Genomic DNA, 22,598 nt, shown 5'->3' on the forward strand with positions numbered 1-22,598 from the left:
CAACATGAGTAAAGCGTGTATATATACTTCATACATATGTAAGATAGAATATATGTAAAATGTTTACATATATTTGTAAACTTTCTTCACACATCACATCCTTACATGTAATAAGTGTCTAATCAGAAAATAGTTGGGAGGATGATGATAAGACTATAAATATTGGGACGCCTAGCTAGCTCAGTCAAAGAAGCATGTGACCCTTGATCTTGGGCTTATGTGTTCAAGCCCCATGTTGGGTGTAGAGATTATTAAAAAAAAAAAAAACTTAAAAAATAGAATATAAATATATATATTACTAATAATGGCTTTGTCGATAGTCCTGACAACAAAAACTTTGTTTTTATCCATAAATCAAAAATGAAACAAGTCTGTACATTTTTTTCATGAAAGTAATTAGTAACTGCCTCAAACAGCCCAATTTCATGAAGCAAGTGTCAGAATAAATATGAGTCACCCTTTGAAGTCATCAACAACGGGAGAGGAAACATGTAAATTCCATAAACAGTCAGACTCTTAAGTATCGACGCTTAGATACAACCTCTAATAGCTGTGTTAACTCATTGAATCCTCACAACAGGCCTAGAATGTAGGGATTGTTCAATCTGCTAAGTAAAGGAGGGAAACGGACACATAGATCAAGATAACTTGCTCTAGGTTCTACAGCCAGCAACTTCCAGAAATAAGGTTCAGACCCTTTTAGGCCTTATTCCCCTGCCCGAGCTCAACACCTTAGCTAACCTCCACCAAATTTGATAATAGGAAGAATCAGTCGTGTTTTAAAGACATAGCATTGTTTAACAGCTACACGGTAGTCGAGAACAGAAGGCTCTTAGGATCGAAAACTGATGGCGGGAGGAACTCAAATACAAAACAAGGTGAAGGTCAAGCCTGGGTGGCTCAGTGGGTTAAGCCTCTGCCTTTGGCTGAGGTCATGATCCCAGCATCCTGGGATGGAGTCCCGCCTCGGGCTCTCTGCTCAGCAGGGAGCCTGCTTCCCCACCGACCCCCACCTGCTGCTCTGCCTACTTGTGATCTCTCTGTCAAATAAATAAATAATAAAATCTTAAAAAAAAAACAAGGTCAAAACCTTCTGTGTTATATTTACCTTGTTATCCATCATAGAGAGTACCACAATCTTGGCAAACGGCATGCTCAGAGAAGGCTAAAAAACGAGCAGAGAGCATTTCAAAAATAACCATGCAGTTCACGTGAGCCCCTTCTGCCAAAGACAGTATCACGCTCACATGCTTAGACACGCTTGAGCTTCTTCGTGTGTCCTTCATCGTGAAGCCTGTCCTTAAAAGTCTCAGAATAACACTGATGTGGACTCGGCCATTTTTGCTCCCCCATTAGTTTTTACCCACAAGGCTCTGCAAATGTGATACAGTACATCTTTATTACAAAAGCACATTGATTCTGCGTGTTCAGGAAGTTTTTGACATTATTCACTGACTAGCCCAATGAGATCCTCACCAGTACTTCATTTACCAATGGAGAAGGAAGGAAAGTGGCCTCTCAGTTAATAGTATTGCTGATCATCTTTATAACTGTATTCACTACTTAACATGATGGTCCAGATATAACAAAATGCAGCTTAGCAGGATATATCCAAAGGGAACCCGTGTGGATTCATCGAACTATATGCCTCAGCTCTTCTGGAATGCAGGTTGCCAAATGGTTGCCCTTAATTTTCAAACTGTGGGTAAGTCGCGCAGTAAAAGCCCATTTCCGTTCTGTTATAAAGCCACATTTCCAGGCGTGCGAAGAGAAGCAAGTTTCAGTGAAGGAAATATCACTACCAAAAAAAAAGGTAACCTTTGAAAACGGAGAAACTGTCTTTAATTATTTCTAGTGGTTTTGCATTATTTTCAAAGAAAAATGTTTATGCTTTGTAAAGTAATATGTAGAGGGGCGCCTGGGTGGCTCAGTTAGTTGGTTAAGTGTCTGCCTTCAGCTCAGGTCATGATCCTAGAGTCCCTGCATCGGTCTCCCTGCTCAAGGGAGTCTGCTTCTCCTTCCCCCTGCTCTTGCACTCTCACTCGCTCTCTCTTTCCCTCTCAAATGAATAAATACAATCTTTAAATTTTTAAAAAGTAATACGTATATATTGTAGAAAATTTGGAAAATTTAGAAAAGTATGAAGAAAAAGATAAAACTGCCAGGAACACTACTAATCAGAAAGACAACACGGTTAACTTGTTGGCTTTGTAATCTATAAGGTTTTTTGATTACCTATATAGAATTTTTTATTTAATTCCTTGTTTAAAAATGTGTGTGTGTGTATATATATATATATATATATATATATATACACACACATATGTATGTGTGTATATATGTATGTATTTATATATATTTAAGTGCTATACAGAAACATGAATTTTAATAGCTATATATGAAGGAAATTCACTATCACTGGACATTAGGAATTCTTTTTCTACCGTAATGCTCAGGGAACATCTTGACTATAAATCATCAAATCTATGTCCTAATGTTCTTTTGGAAGAGTTCCTAAAATAGAATTACTCTGTTAAAAGATGTGAATGTTTTAAAAACCTTCATGCAATATGCCAAATTGTCCAACAAAAATCTTGGTTATTTACCCAAAAAATACAAAAAACACTAACTCAGAGGGATACATGCAGCCTTATGTTTATAGCAGCATTATTTACAGTAGCCGAATTACGGACATAGTCCAAGTATCCATCAATAGATGAATGGATAAAGAAGATGTGGTATATAGAGAGTATATAGATACAATGGAATATTATTCAACCCTAAAAAGAATGAAGTCTTGTCATTTGCAGCAAGATGGATGGAGGTGGAGAGTACAATGTTAAGTGAAATAAACCAGTCAGAGAGGGGTGCCTGGGTGGCTCAGTGGGTTAAGCCTCTGCCTTCGGCTCGGGTCATGATCTCAGGGTCCTGGGATTGAGCCCCTGCATCCGGCTCTCTGCTCAGCAGGGAGCCTGCTTCTTCCTCTTTCTCTCTGCCTGTCTCTCTGCCTACTTGTGATCTCTGTCAAATAAATAAATAAAATCTTAAGAAAAAAAAAAAAAAGAAAGAAAGAAACCAGTCAGAGAAAGATGCCATATGATTTCGCTCGTATGTGGAATTTAAGAAACAAAACCAATGAGCAACTAAAAGACAGAGAGAGACAAACCAAGAAACAGACTCAACTTTAAAAAGCAAACTGATGTCACCAGAGAGGAGGGTTGGGGGGGTTTTGAAATAGGTGATGGGCATTAAGAGGAAACTTATCATAATAAAAAAAAAATAAAATGATTTGAAAAAATCTGTACATTTGACAAGTCAAAAAAATATGTTGCACTGGATTTCTCCTCCATTGGCAGTGTATGATATGAAGTGTTACCTCTCATTTGAGATCCTGGTTAAGTATTACCATTGAATAATAATAATAATAGTATTCTGGACAAAATATTGTTGCTTTAATTTTATTTCTTTGATTATTATTGAGGTTGGACATTTAAATATGTGTTTTGACCTTTACATTTCTGCTTTTATGAAGTGTGTATTTATGGACTATTATCAATGTTCCTATCCATTTATAATAGCACTTTGTATATAATGAGTATGTTGTCATATTTGGTGAAACAGATGAGACTGGGTTGATTAATGTTTTATTTTATGGAGTCTTGGTTTATTTTTATTATTACAGGCTCTTTACCCCAGGATTATATCCGTAATTACTTGTTTCTCTCATAGCTACTTTTTTATTGCAATTTGACCCTTTCAACCACCCAAATTTAGTTGTTACATATAATCTCAGGAAGAGATCTGTCCTTTTTACACTAAGCTGAAATTACAGTTTAATAGATGTAGCCTTTCCTGGTATGGTTAATTTGGGTCCATTTTCTTCCAGTTATACTCCTCTGCTAATAAATTTGTCTGCCTTCCTGGGGCCAATAGCTCACTATTATTATTGTAATGTTTAATAATATGCTCTATACCCAGAAATGGAAATTCTCCTTCATGGCTATTAATTTTTAGTCATTTCTTGCCATTGCCAGTGGGACTCCTATTCCAAATGAATTTAATTTACTTATTATTATTTCCTTCTCCCCCACTGGGAAAGAAATGGGATTTTTAACAAAATCACATTAAATTTATATTAGTTTAATTGTTATAGTATGTTTCCCTCTCCTCACTGGAAAAAAAAAATACTTTGTTTAAAATCACATTAAATTTATAATTTGAGGAAATCTAAAGAAAACCAACACCTTTTAATTTTTAGTTTCCTTATCACAGAATGAATGTTTTTCTCTTCCCTCAAAAAGTTCTTACATTAGATCCTTCAGCAGTATCACACGTCTTCATCTGAGGTGTACTTTCTTTAGATGAAAGCCTTTTTTCCTGAACATTATATTTTTAACAAATTGTTTCTGAATATTGATGCACGGATGTTTATTTTATGAATAAATATGTTTTATAATCATCCTCCCAAGCTCTCATAATAGCCCATTTTGCCAGTAGCTTCTATTGGGTTTTTCAGGTAGAAACACACTCACAACAATTTAATCACCTCTACGTGTTTTTTCCCTTCCTGGGGATTTGGACTGACTATTTTAGAATAGGATTAAATAATAGTATTAAAGGTGGGCAGTTTCTCTTCAACCTGACAGTAAGGGGAATTTCACTGAGTAGATGTTGGCTATGACTGAGACAAATACTTATTCACACACTAAAGGAGTACAATAGTCCTTATTAATATGGCTTCACTTTCTGTGGTTTCAGTTGCCCACAGTCAACAGGGGTCTGGAAGCAGATGCTCTTCCTTCTGACTTACTGCCAAAAGGTCAAAAGTAGCTGAATGCTGTGTCAAAATGCCTACATCATTTACCTCACTTTGTCTCATCCCGTAGGCATTTTAACATCTCACATCCTCACAAAAAGAAGGATGAATGCAGTAGAGTAAGAAAGATATCTTGAGAGACAGACCACATTCCTGTAACCTTTGTTACAGTATATTGCTATAATCATTCTATTTAGAAACATAGTATATGTAGCGTTAGGCACTATGTTTCAGACATCCACTGGGGGTCTTGGAACACATCTGCCATGGAGAAGTGGGAACTACTACACGTCCTGTCCTAACTAGGAATTTATGTTGACATTATTAAATGTAGATTTGACATCTGTTGGGATGACCATATTTTCATTTCTTTTGTGAGTAAATAGATCCCCTAATATGTAATTGTCTTCTGTTTCTGGGATTAATGCTACTTCCTAGTTGTGTGTTATTTTTCAGAACATACAACTTGCTATTGTAATTTTTTAGGCTTTTGGTGTCCATTTTTTTCAAGTATGAGAAGTCGGTCATTTTCTTATTTTAGTACAATGTCCAATTGTGGTATCAGAGTTATCATAGGTTAATAAATTGACAGATATTACAGCTACCGTTGGTTAATAAATTCACTTATTTTACCTGCTCCAAAAAGGATTGGTGACGTGGAACTTTGAAATAATTCTACGATCACCTCTTTATTGTCCACCTAAGCAGAGTTGAGTCCTGACTCAGACAATCTAGAACAGCTTCCCAGATTCCCTAGGACTTTAAAAATGTTTTTTAAAATACCTTCCCAATTGTAATTATTGTGGACATCCGTTTCATGCGCTGACTGAGCCTTAGGAAAACTTTGGCAGTAAGTTTTGTCCGTTAGAAAGAAGTCAGTGCGTAATTAGGTGTAGGTGGTAAGTAACAAAAGAAATGCAAATTTTAAAAAGGAAATCCCTTCCTCGTATAAATTTTTAAAAAATGAATTCTAGTGTTCATGTTTGGTGAGGTGTGGGGAAGGCTCAGAGCATGGATTAGAGGTTTAAAGTGGCATGAGCTTTCTGAAGGGCATTTTGGCAAGACTTACCAAAATGTACACATCTTCTTCCTGGAACACATCTTTTGACCTAGAAATGTCACTCCTAATAATGCCATTAATGATGGCTTCAAAGATTTCACAACAGTGATATTCATCCAACCATTATATGTAATGAAGAATTTGTACAGCTGTTAGAATTAAAACAGACAAATATTTCGTGAAATAGACATCCTACATGTTCAAAACATATTTGAAGAAGAGAAATAAAATAAAATATACACCAACGAGTGGGCAGTGGCTTGTCTCTAGATTTGGAGATGACAGCTTGACTTTTTTTTTTTTTCCTTATCTGTGTTTCTTACTTTTCTACAGTGAATAAATAGTTCTTTTTAAAAAGGGGAGTAAAAATGGACTGTAGTACAATCTTACTTTCTTGCTCTAAACACAACTACTGTCACAATAAGGGTTGTGTTTTTGATATTCAGACCTCGCTATGCAAATAAATATGGGGATGTATGAATACAATGGGAAAAGTGGCTACAGATTAAAGCCAGAGTTCATGAGGAGACCTGACAAGCATTTTGATCCATTCACCGAAGGCATCGTGGATGGGATAGTGGCCAACACTTTATCTGTTAAGGTATGTACTTCTCTGTTATAAAACTGTCCCCAACAAAAGTCTCAAACACTAGCTATTTTGTGTAAAGAAGTAGTTTAGTCATTAAAAATTTAGAGCTAGCAATATCTCCACCTCCTGTATGCATTTTTCCTTTAAGGACTAAATCTGAATGAAAATTTCGGAAGCCACATGCATGAGATGAAGGGGCTAAGCCCTATGTTTTAATAGGATAAAAATTAAACCCTGAATCAATAAACCACGTTGGTGAGAGTCACCATGGTTGGTCCTTTCTTTTGGTACAAATATCAGCGACCCATGTTGGAAAAATCTTCTGGTCTTGTTTTTCTCCATTAGTTCTAGCAAAATAGCCACCGTGAGCAAAACTGGAGAAAAAAAGGTATTCTCTCAGTAAATTATTAAGTATTGAATAAAAGCTCACAAGTTACCTCTTTAAAAATCTATCAGAGGATTCAGGGACTTAAAACAGAGAGTAATGATACTAAGTAAAATAATTGCTTCATTAAACATACATCTGACTCTAAAATATTAATTCACAATTATTTCTGCAGTCTTTGAAATTAATGTTACCTCAGATAAAACTTTTTTTAGCTGTTAGAAAATATTTTGTACTGTGAATGAAAAATCATTTTATAAGGAGATTTTTACATGAATTCTATAACCTCTTGTTTGTTGTGGCCATTTCAGTTACAATGTCTTTAAAGTTGCCTTTCTTTCCTGTTTAGATGGATAACTGTGGAATTAAGAAACTTTTTTTTTTATTGGATATAAACGCAATTTTCAGACTGACCTTAAGCGAAAGGCATATGAAAACCTATGTAAAAAATAAATAAATAAATAACAACAGTTCCGCTAATTTCTGTCTACCCTAAGCTGGTTGAATCCATTTTTTATTTAAAATTCATGTCCCTTGACACCAAAGGTTAAAAATCTCAGTGAAGTGTCTCAAAATCATACCCTTTGAAATTATTTCATGCTATGTATCTGAAGAGTGGAGTTGGCAGAATTAGAGCTTAGAGATTATGTTTATTTTAGGAAATTCTTTTCAGCAAAAGATGTTTCATTCCTGCCGAGTTTGATTAAGATAAACCCTTAAGCATGACACACCAACAAAGTGCTATTTTTAGAACCCTTGTCAGTTGTTGTTACAGTTGGATCAAACTAATAATTTTGTTTTTGTCTGCCAGGTCATCTTGTTTTATGCATATTTGCTTGCTTATTGATTTATTTATTTTTTAAATCAGGGCACCTGAGTGGCTCAGTCTTTTAAGTGTCCGACTCTAGATTTGGGCTCAAGTCATGATCTCAGGGTTGTGAGATCGAGCCCCGCGTCGGGCTCCATGCTCATCGGGAGTCTGCATGTCCCTTTCCCTCTGCTCCTCCTTGCACTCTCTCTCTCTCAAACAAATAAATAACCTTTAAAAATATTATTTAAAAATTCTACGATGGAGGTGTAAGTAGTTAGAAGACGATGACGTAGAAACAGGAAAGTGAGTTGAGGGGAAAGAGTTGAGACCCAAACAGATGGGGAGGGTTGCCTGAGTCCAGAATGGAGACACTGCCATAGAATCGTCACTGTCCTCAGAGCAGACAGGCCAGGCTGCCGTCCTGTCCTGCCTTTCACGTGACAGCCAGAGCCAAGGGGCAGCTCGCGTCCGTCCCCTCATGCCTGTGTTTTGACCTTCTGACATAGACTTCCTAGTGCCAGAACGGACTCAGGACCTCAAAAGGTGTCCCACCATCCTATTGTACTGACGGGAACATTGAAGGTCAGTGTCATTAATTTAGTTAAGAACTTCTGCTTTAATCGAACACACCATAAGCACACAGAATCCTCGGTGCACCTGATTTCCCAGTGTGACTCACATAAAATGTCTGCTAAGTTGTTCTCACTTAGAATCTCAAATTAAATAGAGATTGTTCCTGGCAGGTCCCAGGCACTCAAGCTAAAGAGAACATTCAGGAAAAATGACCGATCCCGGGGGCAAAATGTCTTCCTCGTTTTTTTCTCTAACCAGTTTGGAATTTCTGACCACATCAGCATAGAGCTCACAGGCCTCCCTGAGCCTCTGGGGGCCATTCTCAGGCTGGCATCCTGTCCCACTTCTGGCCCCACCAAAGTCTTGGGAATTCTTTCCTCTTTCACGGACTTGAGCTCAGAAAGCTCCTGGCCACCAGAGTATGTGATATTAAGCTCTTTGAACTCTATAACATCCATAAATTTTATAGCTAAGCAAGGACACCCGTAATTGTGTGGATGGCTAACAGGTTGGTGTTAGCAGTAATGATAAACTGGGCTTGGTAGCTTAAAGTCAATATTTGGGTTTTATTTTTATTATCATTATGGCTTTTTATGTAAATATAACAACTCTGGCGGTACCTGGGTGGCTCAGTAGGTTAAGTGTCTGACTCTTGATCGCAGCTCAGGTCTTGATCTCAGGGTTGTGAGTTCAAGCCCCACCTTGGAGCCTACTTAAAAAAAAAAAAATAAAAAATAAAAGTGTAATAACTCTGAGAATTGAATAGCATAGTGTTACAACCACTCCTTCAAGTTGAATTTTATGAACAACAACAAAAAAAGCTTTTTAAACGCTAGAGTGTCTACTTTGTTACGTTTTAAATTTGTACTCTTAAATAACCCTTTAACTTCATTTACAATCATGCTAAAATGAGAATTTTTTTTTCTCTTGTAACATCTTTAAATATTAGAAAAAACCTTTATATTCAGTAGGCTTGAAGATCAATCTTCAACATTTAACAGATGTATCTCAAGTACAAAAGGTATAATCTCATCAAACTTTTGGTATTTGTTCATTTATTTCCTCCTATACAATTTTGTCTTATTAACTGACTCCTTCTAACCTTAGCATCTTCAATGTGTGTCTACCAATTCCTTAATCAAAAGAGCAATATTCTTTGTACTCTTGCCTCTATTCCTTTTTGGTTATGATCCTGCCATCATTTGTAACTCCTAAAGTATTTTCTTATATCATTTAACTCATTTATCAAGAGCTCCTTTTTTATTATTTTCTAGATTATTTCAGGTCAGTTTCTTTCCGATAAGAAAGTCGGGACTTACGTAGAAGTGGATATGTTTGGTTTGCCTGTGGACACGAGGAGGAAGGCATTTAAGACCAAAACATCACAAGGAAATGCTGTAAATCCTGTCTGGGAAGAAGAGCCCATTGTGTTCAAAAAGGTTGGTCTCATATCCTTGATATGAGATGTAACTGCATATTCTAGGTGTTTCACTCTGAGGAAAAAAATTAGGTGAAGAATTATTTGTTGCTTAATTTGGGAATTTACATATTTATAAAGCAATATCACTTTGGGAGCTATCTTAACTGTTCAGGATCTCTGTGAATCACTTGTTTAGATTTTCAGAATTGTGTTGTGAATCACTTAATTCTAAAATATGTCATTTGGAAGACCAGACAAACATATAAATTAACTCGTATTCTCTCATAATACAAGTGGTAAATGATATATTTTCACTGTAATTGAAAAAAAGTAAAGTGGGAAGTGGAGAATAATAGGGTAGCACAGAGAAGGAAGTCCGTACTTCCTAAAAAATATATTAATTAAATTTCCTATTCCTATAACCTCTAGCCTCTGGCAGCTGGTCATTCTCTCTTGTCCGGATTCTGTCTGATAGTTAAAGTCTTTCCATTCGATGGGACTTTCTGTCTGCCTTCACCAAATCTTCATACATGGTTCTCACACAAAGGAAGACATTAGTCCAGTAGAAAGTGGAATAGACTGTCTTACCATACCCTTTGCTTTTATCTGGCCAGAAGATCTAGAAAGGCCGTCTTCTGCAAAGAGAATATCCATGTTAAAGGTCTCTGTACTCCCACTATTTTTAATATGTTAATCAGATTTAATAGTAGTGTCTACTTCAAGAGTTATTAATAAGTATTCCATAATACACTGAAAACATTTATAAAACGTCCAACACTTTGAAATTAGCCAACAAATGCAAATGTTGACTATTTTCTTGCGCTTGTTACCAAAATTAAGTTTTTTAAGGATACAGTTAGTCTCATGTTCTCCACACACGTTTTATATGGGGCGGGGGCGGTGAGCAATTACTTGTTGCTAATTTGGGAATTATTTATAAAGCAATCTCATTTTGAAAGCTGTTCGGCAAGCTCTATTTTTGCGTGTTTGCTTTTGCTTGGAAAGTTTAAAAGCAATTTGTTTTGAAACTGTAAGAGTAGGGGCACCTGGCTGGCTTGGTCGTCTAAGCAACCAGCTCTTGATTTCAGCTCTGGTCCTGATGTCGGAGTCATGGGAATGAGCCCCACATGGAGCTCCACGCTGGTGTGGAGGCTTCTCCCTCTCTCCCTCTGCCTCTGCCCCTTGTCCCTCTCTCCTCCCTACTCACGCATGTGCGCTCTCTCTCAAAGAAAAAGAAAAAAGAAAATGTAAGAGTAGATACTCCAATAGTGAGAAGACTACTAACTTTATATTTAAATGAATATTGAAACTTTTGTCATTTCCATATTGAGAATGTTCATGTCAAAAGTAAATGGTCTACATGTGGAACAAACCCTCTCTCGGGACGAGGTGATAGGACATAGACAAAGCCATATCTCTGGGATTCCTTTTGAAAAATCCGAGTTCTAGAGCAACAACTTCACCTTTAATCAGTTCGCTAACTAGAAACTTCTACTGGAGTTTGGAAGCACAGGCCGTATTTGAATATTACCTTTCTAATTCTTTCTTGGAGTCGCTCCTTCTTGTAACCACTTGGATCCTGCATTTCCCTCTAGGTGGTCCTTCCTTCTCTGGCCTGTTTGAGGATAGCAGTTTATGAAGAAGGAGGTAAATTCATTGGTCACCGGATCTTGCCAGTACAAGCAATTCGGCCAGGTATGGATAGTGTGGTGAGAAACTCTCAAAGCTGTCAAGAAAACCATCACCGCCTTACGTGATTGTTCAAGGCTGATTGAGGAAGCTCTCTGAAAGCTCAGTGGGTTATAACAAGTGCTTTATCTTTATGCTCACGAGTCTGTGGGTTGGCAGGGTTTGGCTGGGCATAGCCGTGAGGCTGTGCTTTAGGGTGAGGGCTGGAGTTAGGTCTGTTCCACGTGCACTCATTGAGGCTTCTGGAAGGAAGGAGCAGGGGTACCCACAGTACGGACATTTCTGGCCGCCCCCTGGAGTGCATATCAGGGCAAGCCTGACTGCAAATGCATTTTAGGTCTCTGTTTGCACCACATCACTGACATCCCGTTGTCTAAAGTCAAGCAATGGCTAAGCCCCAAGTCAAGAGATCACGTACAGGGGAAGAATTGGGACCAATAATTCAGTCCATGACATAGAGTTTTAAATTCTCTTCTGTGGGGAAAAACATAATTGGAAAGGAGAATAATCAGAATCAACATTGTTTTCCTGTCTGCTGAGAAAAATAATGTCATGTAAAACCACGTGATGAAATGAGAAAGAAGTGACCTGTTTGTCATCCATAGTCTCCTAAAATAAACACTTATATCACATAGATGTTTCTCTGTTGTAACTAACACTGTGAAGAAAATACGTGATACACGGTATTAATGTCCTCCTCTAGGCTATCACTACATCTGCCTGAGGAATGAAAGGAACCAGCCTCTGATGCTCCCAGCTGTCTTTGTCTACATAGAGGTGAAAGACTATGTCCCAGATACATATGCAGGTAAGAAGCCTAACTCAAGGGAATGTTTCCACCTGGGGCCATCCTTCTTTCTGTGGTTTAGTGGAAGGAAAACAAGACCAAAAATAGGCAGGAAATTCTGGCCTCAGAATCACTTCTATTTAAGTATGTATGTTGATTAAATTGCTCAAGTCTTTGTCAATAAATTTTAATTTCATTTCAATTAAGTCCCAATAAAATATTGAGCATGTTTATCTACTCATGGTATTATATTTATGGATCCAGCAATTTTTAACCTATGCTTCTTGGTACTACAACAGTGTATCTAGGTCTGTACAATGAATTTGTCTTCGGCCAGTTTTAGAAGCCAGGTCCTTTTCATGGGTGAAATCCTAAGGTTAGAGGAATTAACCAATGACAATGTCAACGAAAAATCATAAATTTAAATAGTCACAGTGTTGAGCGGCCTGGTTGTAAGGTATTGGAGAGTGGTGGCGACTATTGCAAACTTGGAGCACATGTCCATCCAGCGATGGCAGCCATAACTCCAGCTAGACCATAAAAGTGTGAATAGTACTCATATTGCCAAGCCTTTAGGTTGTTTGAATAGTCTGAAAAGCAGGTTTTTTATGTGAAACGTCTTCCTTCATTTATGAAACACCACTTTGGCCAAATAGGACAAGTGTGTGGGCCATTGTTGGAATGGATGGACCCCTCAAGAAGAAACTAAAAACTATGGAATATTGAGGTATCTGGGTTGAAGCCTATCCAGTTTGGCTGTCAGAGCTGAACTCCTTTGAGTTCTGTCTTCTTGAGATTGCAGCAAAGGGTCCTGAGTCTTTCCATTTCCAAAATGCTGGATGGATGAGTGTATAGATACATGGTAGATGGAAGAGTAGAAGATGGATGATGAATCAGTGGATGGGAGGGTGAGTAGACAGATGATGAGTGAATGCATGGATGGATGAGTGGATGGTAGATTATCAATATATCCAGGACCTTTGATCTGAAAATGTCTCTTCTTTATTTAGATGTGATTGAAGCTTTGTCAAATCCAATACGATATGTGAATCTCATGGAGCAAAGAGCTAAACAGTTAGCTGCTTTGACACTGGAAGATGAAGAAGAAGTAAAGAAAGAGGTGAGCAAGTGTTCTAATCTTATGTGGGATTAAGCATGATTTTCACACCTAGTGGCTGGCTTTGCCTATATAACATCACGCCTCGGGAGAAGAAAATGGCACATTGGAAAAGTTCTTTGATGTAGCTCAGCATCATCTCATAAGACGTCTATATGATTGGCAGAATTTTTCATATTTCATCCTCTTTTGATAGTCTGTGCCCACCGCAGCATCAAACAGTCCACATCTGGCCATTTCAGGTGAAAGTTTCTAACTGATTTCATATTGCTTAAAGGTGACTAAAGCACTTAGAAAAGAAGATGATCATCATGTTATTTAGTATTTTATTTTTTGTCTTTAGAGTGCAGGATTTTCAAAATGCTTTTGTGACTTCGTAGAATACATAAAGTCCTTAATATAAATACCTACTGTGTAATATGGGCCATAAAATGTTTACTACTACTCTTACGCTGTATACTTACATATTATAATACATATTTCCAAATAATTGGTATATTTTTTTAAAAATTAGGTGTCACAATGCAAAGAGTAATCAAGGAAGGGACTAGAAATATTAGAAGTAAAATTTAAAAATATAAAACTTCTATGCAGACTGGTAGTCTTTTAGTTTTCAAAAAAGTGAAACATAGTTTAATGATTGAAGATGACATCAATATTAAAAACAGTGAAAGAAATAAGCCATTTTTATACTTCATTTGAATATTCTGAATATAAATTCATGGAGAAAGATGAGAAAAAATGGAGAACTATCAGAATGAGGGAAAGAAATCTTGAAAATTGTTTAGATAACTATACCTAATACCCAAGTCCATTAAAATTGATATAATTTATCATTTTTAAGATTTATTTATTTATTTGAGAGACAAAATGAGCATGCAAGTGGTGGGAGGAGGGGCAGAAGAGGGAGAAACAGACTCCCCACTAAGCGTGGAGCCCAACTTGGGGCCTGATGCCACAATTCCAAGATCATGACCTGAGCCAAAACCAAGAGTCAGATGCTTAACCAACTAATCCACCCAGGCACCCCAGGTTGATATAATTTATTAAATAACTCTTTTTCTTATTCCAAAAGAAACCTAGGTTTATCACAGGAAAATTTTGAACTAAACATGAGAAAAGCAAATCCCAAAGATATTACCTATAATTCAAACACCTAAGCCACCGAGATCTAAGCTATCTAAAGATAGCTTTTTACAGTAGGTATAAAAAGACTAGCTAAATAGTCTTTTTATGCACAGTTATTACTTTCTCATAAAATAGGATAATATTCACAATCTGTGTTTTGACCCTTTATTTTCACTTAATGCAAATATTTTCCATGTCATTAAATATTCTTCTATGATATACCCTTTAATGATTTCATGGTTTTCTATCATATAGCCATATCGTAGTTTATTTTTGTAACCCCTATTACTGGATATTTCAAATACTCCACTCTTTTAAAAGATCTTCAGGGAACATATGTAAATACATTTTTTAACACATCTATGATTATTTCCAGCCTTTTTGTACAGAAATTTAGAAATTTTTTATCTAAAATATGTTGAGCTAATTGAACATGAGAAATAAATGAAAGGAAAGGATAACATTCATCATAAGAGTAACATTTTCCAGGCTCTTATTTACACTGCTGGCATTGTATCCCATAGAACCTGTAGAGAGTGAAATTTAAAGTTAGACTGGTAAGTTTCAGAAATAATGCTTTTTGTGGTATGCAGTAAATAGGGTTATAGGAAAATTTTATACTGCCAGAAAATTATGCCTAATAGCAGACATAAATATACCTCCAGTCCTCTGGAGAAGCCTTCGGCCATGAGCCCTCTATAGCCCACACCTGCAGCAGTCCTGTAGACGTGGGTGAAGCGGCACTAAAATGAAGGTCTGAGGGGCGCCTGGGTGGCTCATTTGGTTAAGCGTCTGCCTTCGGCTCGGGTCATGATCCCAGGGTCCCGGGATCCAGCCCTGAATCCATTTCTCTGCTCAGCGGGGATCTGCTTCTCCCTCTGTGCCACCCCCGGCTTGTTCTCTCTCTCACTTTCTCTCTCTCTCAAATAAATAAATAAAATCTTTAAAAAAAATAATAAATATAAAGAAGGTCTGGGTAGGACATCAATAACATCTGCTTGGAATGTGGGAAGCCCCTCCTTCTGTGAGCCCCACACAAGCAGTGAGTGCTTGGACTAAGCCTTCAAAATTCACACAGGGGGCCTAGGTGTTTCGCATTTGTTTTTCTCCCCTCAGCAGATACCAAGCGTAGATATTAGAGGCACACATAGCTTTGGAAGTGTATTTACTTCCAGAGGACTGGAACTACATTGCTGGAGATGTCTGCTAAGTCATTCTTGGAAGGAGGTGACCCATGCCGAGCAAGGGAAAGATCCAGGAGAATAAGAGCCCAGGTCCATTGTTTCCAGGTGGGCAACTTCTGTATTACAGTTCACACTCCTGAGCCCCCATGGGATCAGGCTGAGGCTAGACTCCGGGCTGAAACCGCATTTCAACTTAATCTTCTTTTCCAGTCTTATCCTGCTTTCCTTACCTTCCTGCAGTTTCCTCCTGTTCTCAGTAAATCATGCACTTTACCACCGCCATGTTGAATTCTGCTTATAGGGAAAGCAATGAGGCTCAGTAGTTGCTGTTTTATACTGAAAATCAAGAACGAATGCCTTTTCTGAGTTTTTTGTCTGGGAACCAGAATTTGAATGTTTGACAATAGTTACATCTTTAATTCTAGTGGTTCTTTAGACATCATAGCGCTTTTTCTTTCCAATGACCTTCAAAAGGATTAAAAGGAGAAAATTCAGTGAATGCCTCATTTTGCTCATATGGACACCAATATGGAATTGGAGGCTCTCCTTAGAAATCTAACAGAAGCTCTGAAATTCTTTTCTCTTCTACCTGCTTTAGCTCACTAACATACATAATAAAATACAATCCAAGGTAAAGATAATTTATATAGATAGAAATAATCCTTAATAACGTCCTTCTCCAGTTAGAGAACAGGAATCTTTTTAATGGACTGGATATGTCTTATTTTCTAAGAAATAGAAGTTCAAAGTTCAAATGTATTGTCATTATTTAGAAACAATACTTTTTCTATCATGAATTTCTACATATTCATTAGCCAGGTTCTCTAAGGAGTGAACCCTCAGTTGGAGAGAACATTTCAAGATACTGCCAGTTTCTGCTTATATAGTACAGCAATGAGATAAAAAGTCTCTCTATATATTTTTTAAGATTTTATTTATTTATTTATTTGACAGAGAGAGATATAGCGAGAGAGGGAACACAAGCAGGGCAAGTGGGAGAGGGAGAAAGCTGGCTTCCTGCTGAGCAGGGAGCCTGATGTGGGTCTTGATCTCAGGACCCTGGGATCATGACCCGAGCTGAAGGCAGATGCTTAACGACTGAGCAACCCAGGCGCCCCATGATAAAAAGTCTTTTAATGAGGTATTCTACTCATGGTGCACCAGAAAGACTTTTTCTCGTGATTGCAAAAAAAAAATGTCACTCTAAGGAACGGGAGACATAGGGCCTTCAAGATGTCAGGGATCCTGTCACACTGTAGTCCTTTCAAAGCCTTATCTTTGCACCAAACATCACGTATCAAAAATCTGTCTAGAGAGAATGCAACGCTAATGAATATAAAAATACAGAAGTAGCATTTTAGGTCAACTTTATTTTCGTTTCTCCTCTAGCAGTAGTGATCAGAAAGGATTTTCAGTAAATGTATAATGTTCGTTAAATTTAGAGGATATTTAGACATTTTCAGTTTTAGAAATAATTTTAGAGACATTGAATCCCAGAGATTCCAAATGGTCTAACAGAGAAAATATAATTTTTTTCCTTTGAAATATCAAAACCCTAAATGACCTCATTTTTGAAACTCAAGGAAAAAAAAATCATTTGCCCTTACCATTTAATGCTAGGAAGGAAAAGTCATTCCACACCTTTGAACGCCGATGTGCCCTTTATCTGGTCTTGTAATGATGTAAGTTTGTTTGAATGAGGCCACTGAAAATAAGTAGCTGTGGTTTTCTCAAAAGAAAATTCTATCTAGGGCATGGCAGGCACTGGAGACACTATTTTAGCAACGAAGACTTTTTTAGTATAATCCTTTTAACTTGGTAGTTATAAAGGTCATTTCTATTTGAAAACTAAAGACTTCATTGGATGGCAAAATATTCCCAGATTTGTAATACTTTAATAAATGATCTTCATAGAGTAATGTGCAAACCAAGTAACTAGGCAAGTTGAAAATTCCCCCATGCTTTGAACACTATACATTTCAGATCATGTGGAAAGATAGACAGATATCTATAATAAATCCAACATATATTTATGTAAGTTAAGGAATAATAGAGATTTGAGTTGCTGGGTTATTTTGTGTCTTTTAAAGTCGTCATTCAGGACACTGGGTTAGTAAAATTGTAGAAAGTTGCCTAATCTGAATTATAACAAAGGTTTTAAAATATTTATAACTATTTCTTTGTTTAAAAAAAGGTATAAAAAATTTTTAAACATAATAACTCCCCCCACCAAAAAAAAAAAAAAAACCCAAAAAGGCCCTGAGTAATCTTGGAGATAACATTTTTGGTGTATGTCCTTCTAACAAGTAGATGCATATATATTTTTTTCTTTTAGAAAATATTAATTTTTAAAAATGGTTTCACAACCCTAATGTTTCATGCATTTTTAGAAATACCTGATGAGACATCAGTAACATTCCTGATTTTCTATTTTAAAAATGCATCTGTAAAGAGAAAAGTAAATATCCAATATATTGAACACAAAATATTACGTGACGTCTTTAATGTCCACAAGCAGTACTTGAACATGACTTGTTTTAGCATGTTGGGGAATGCAGAAGCATTTTACTGAGCACTTACAGCGTACCTAGGCTGCGGGCGAGCCGGGAGTGGCACACACTTACATCTTAAAATATCCGTATGTCTTGGTTACTATGATTATTCCCATTTAGCAGATGAGGAAACTGAGTAGTGAGAGATTCGATTTCTCAGCCAGTGTCACACAATCAGTAAGGAGAGAGTTGGTGTTGAAATCCAAGCCATCTACCTCCGGAACTCATGTTCTACACCAACATTTCTACAAGTCTGATGTGCCAACCGGGGAGGGCATCCTGAGTCAGCAGGTCTGGGGTGGGGAGAGGCTCAGCACCTCTCACAAGCCCCAGGGAATGGGATAATGCCATTGTTCCACAGAGCATACTTTGAGTAGCAAGGGACCACACTCCACCCCATTGTGCTACCTCAATAAGGAAATTACGATTTTCTAGTAACTGTAAACAAGGACCACCCTTCTTGCCTCTTTCTGTCCTCTATAGCATGTGGCTTGGATAACTAACCACAGAATATAAGACCTTTACCTTAAATGGCAGCATCCTTTGAATTGAATTTTTTGGTTGATTCAAATGTCAAGATTCCCCCTGCCTTTACATCACTGGATATTATATTGTTCTTCAATGGTGAGGTTTATTTATGTGCATTCCCTTTGATTAATTTGCACAGTGGCTTCTGGCCAAAATTTAGTTCCCCCAGTTCAAAAGTTCTAAGGCCATGTTCATTCACTAAGTGGACATTGCCACCGTTGGACAAAGTTATGATCTAAGACAGAGAATGCCCCAAACCTTCCTCAACCTTCAAGGCCAAAATTTCTGTTCTCAAGAGTTCCCTGTATCATCTTTGTGTGTAATACACAAGTGAAGGTGTGTTAGTGGTCTTTATATCACTTTGACATTGAAAGGGAAAGTTGTTTAGTAATACCATAATTTCATTTATTCCAAGAGGCTTACTTTTTAAATTGTCAGACTCATGTGTTCTCATAAGTGAGCTGGAATGTATCAAAAATAATTTATTTCCTTATTCAGTATATGGCAAAATAGGCATCTTTGATGGGATTTGATTATTTGAGAAGAAAAAGGTTAATTATATGATCTAGTGTGGATTTCACCAGTAAGATAACAACAGCAAAAATCCAAGATGGTACAACTCATAAGGTTACCGTGTTTAACTTCAGAGAAAGCATTGGGCGTCGCTTAATCTGTTTCTAAGACAGAAGCTTGTTACCTCATCCATGGTTCAAGAACTTGGCACTAAAATCAAAGGTGAGGTTTCTTGGCAATTTTAGATTCTCTTTAAGTGAAAATCTTGCTCCTCAAATAATAATTTAGCAACATGCCAACTTATAGAAACAACAGTTTCTCACAATCCCTGGATTTTAAAGCATCCAATAAAGTGGGAAGAGAAAGTGTGTCTTTTTGGAGATGGCTTTTAGATAGTGACACTGTCCATTTATTCTATATACAGATTTGGAGTTTACAAGGCATTTTATTGGGCCCCCTGGGGAAAAAAAAAAAACTGAGCCCTAACTAGACAACATGTAATCCCCATTTTTAAAAGAGGGGAACAGTTGCATAGTAGATTGACTTGCCTATGATCAGTAAGAAAAAAATGGAGGAACTAGAGCTTTTTAAATGAGTTCGCAAGAGAAGACCATATATGAATTTGAGTTGAAACTACTCAAGTATTGGTCCAATCTCACTGCTTTTACAAATTTCCTCCATATCAATTTTTCAAATTTCAATGGATTTGGAGTTCATCTGCCTAAAACAGCACTACACCCAGAAATTCGAATATCACAGTCCATGCAGGCCCCATGCTATAGGGGCTGTAAAAGTGTGACTCTCAATGACAGTTTTTCACTCTCTAGAGTAAGGCTTCTCCAATTTTTGGGTGCAGACAGATCCCCTGGGGATCTTGTTTCAGTGCAAATCCAGATTTCATTGTTCTGAAGCAAGGCAGAAAATTCTGCATTTCTTTTTTTTCTTAAGATTTTATTTATTTATTTGATAGGCAGAGAGGTAGGCAGAGAGAGAGGAAGGGAAGCAGGTTCCATGCTAAGCAGAGAGCCCGATGCGGGGGCTCAATCCCTAGACCCTGGGATCATGACCTGAGCCAAAGGCAGAGGCTTTAACCCACTGAGCCACCCAGGCGCTAAGGGCCTTCCAAGTAAACCTGCTGCTACTGACTTATAGGACCAGATTCTGAGTAACAAGGCCTTCAGACTTAAGCATCCTTCAGAATCACCTGGATCACTTCCTAAAGCACAGATTGCTGGCCTTGAGACTTTCTGAGAGTAGGTCTGGGGTGCATTTGCATTTCTAATGAGTTTGTTAGTCATGTTATGCTGCTGGTGAAGGGACAGACATTTCCTACACCTGTGGCTCACTTGGGGCTCTCCCCACATGGAATTAAAAGGACATTATTCAGGGGCGCCTGGTTGGCTCAGTGGGTTGAACATCTGCCTTCAACTCAGGTCATGATCTTGGGCTCCTGGGGTCAAGCCCCACATCGGGCTCCTGGCTCAGTGGGGAGCTTGCCTCTCCCCCTGCTCATTCTCTCTTTCTCTCTAAGTGAACTTAGAATCTTAAAAGAATAATACTAGAAAAATAAATAAATAAATGAATAAATAAATAAATAAAAAGCCATGATTCCATCCACTCTAAAATGTCACCTTCATCACAGGACCCCAGTAGGGCTCCAGGAGAAACTCTCTTCTCAGGGAATTGTCCAGAATCTGTTTTGTGACTGTTTGACCAGAGTGCCTACCAAGTGATTTGGCTTAGATAAATTGGAAGATACATCCCCACAGGATGAATGTTAAGGGTGGTTGGTCTACATTCATCTTAAAAAGAAAAATTCATGATTTCTGCCCAACTATAAAGAGTTCATTTTTTTTCTGATTTCAGAGAAAAGACTGTATCAAATATTTCTAATACATTAAAATTGGCAGGAACAATAACAAAGGTAACAGATATAAAATAGTGTCTCCCTTTAAACTCCTTCTAAATAAACTGCCATAATTCTGAATTAAATGCAGATTCTCTACAGACAAGGACAGCGTCTCCATTCGCTCATTGACTCATTCATTCAAAAAAAGTTGTTTCTTATGGTAACATAAGGTGGTTCTTTAGTTTCAGGCCCTTGTCATTGATAGTGTATGTACATGAGCTGAAAATAAAAGGCAGATTTCTTCATTTATTCATCCAATAAAAAAATTTTTGAATACAACTTTGTCAGTCACCATGCTGGGCATTGTATCCTATATTATATTATACAGGATATATATGTTAATAAATACAATAATATATATTAATAATATATATTATATATGCAATATATAATATATAATAATTGTATAATAATAATATATTAATATATATTAGTAATTTATATAATGATGAGAAAAATCAGCTGTTCTCATGGCCCTTACAATCTGGAGGAAGAGATTAACATTAATAAAAATTCATGCATATGCATGTAAACAGCTGTTACAAATGTTTCAGCAAAGATACCATGTGAATGCTGATGATTTTTTACGTGATCACAGATATGACAAAAACGGAAGTCAACAGATGTATTTATTCAGGTCCTTAAAGCTGTGTCCTGCTTCTAACTCACTCTGGTGGACTCTTTACAATATAGTTTTGCTATCATTTATTATAAAAATTCTCAAATGTACCCAAATGTTGAAAGAACTGTATAATGAACATCTATATATCAATCGCCTGGATTCCACAATTTACATTTTGATGCATTTGCTGTATCACATTTATATATATCTTTAACCATTCTTCTATCCATTCATTAGTCTATCTTATTTTTTTATGCATTTCAAAGTAGGCTGCAAATATTAGTTTACTTCATTCTGAAATGCTTCACATTGGAGGTTTTTAGAAGTGTTTTTAATTCCTTAGAAATGTGCAGTGGATGCATTATTTAATTTCATTCAGGGAATATAAATTCAAGGTGCCAGTTATGTGTGTTTGAGGAAGTTCTATCTGGAGGGAAAAGCCCACATCTGTCTGGAGTGGACTGGATTTCTACATGAAGAAATTATAAGCCTTGACCTTGATATTCAGTAAAAGCTGATGACCTTACCCCTTACTCATCTGAATAATACAATACTGAATCAAGATGCTGTCATCCTAACCACTACATGGAAGGGACTATACTTTTTATGTGACTCAGGCAGGACAGCATGACCCAACACCTCCAACAGAATGATAAATATTTGGTATTTGGAACATCCCTTACTTAACTATATTACACTCTCAAATAAATTCTCCAAACTCCTCAAATCCTGGTTTTCTATTGCTTGATTGTCGGGTCCACATTTTCAGTGCACTGGATAGAAATCTTTTCAACTGATGTACCAAATAGCATCACCTCCTTCTGCAAAACTTGTTAAAAAAAAAAAAAAAAGGTCCTTTCCAGTTATCCTCTTAATGGTCCACCTGTGTTATATTTTAAAGTCACTCCTGTTCAT

General features: G+C 37.1%; 1 protein-coding gene across 2 annotated transcripts in view; it reads left to right on the forward strand.

Moving 5' to 3' along the window:
* Nucleotides 1-22,598, forward strand: part of PLCB1 (phospholipase C beta 1) — a 673,983-nt gene that overhangs the window by 533,182 nt on the left and 118,203 nt on the right. For both annotated transcript variants that reach the window (XM_032859164.1, XM_032859165.1), the window contains exons 18-23: nucleotides 1,581-1,705; nucleotides 6,323-6,477; nucleotides 9,509-9,673; nucleotides 11,250-11,349; nucleotides 12,047-12,151; nucleotides 13,141-13,250. In XM_032859164.1, the coding sequence (XP_032715055.1) occupies nucleotides 1,581-1,705; nucleotides 6,323-6,477; nucleotides 9,509-9,673; nucleotides 11,250-11,349; nucleotides 12,047-12,151; nucleotides 13,141-13,250 (760 nt within the window). The remainder of the gene's footprint in view (nucleotides 1-1,580; nucleotides 1,706-6,322; nucleotides 6,478-9,508; nucleotides 9,674-11,249; nucleotides 11,350-12,046; nucleotides 12,152-13,140; nucleotides 13,251-22,598) is intronic.

Source organism: Lontra canadensis, unplaced genomic scaffold, assembly GCF_010015895.1.
Source record: "Lontra canadensis isolate GAN:19392208 unplaced genomic scaffold, GSC_riverotter_1.0 scaffold16, whole genome shotgun sequence".
NCBI lineage: Eukaryota > Metazoa > Chordata > Mammalia > Carnivora > Mustelidae > Lontra > Lontra canadensis.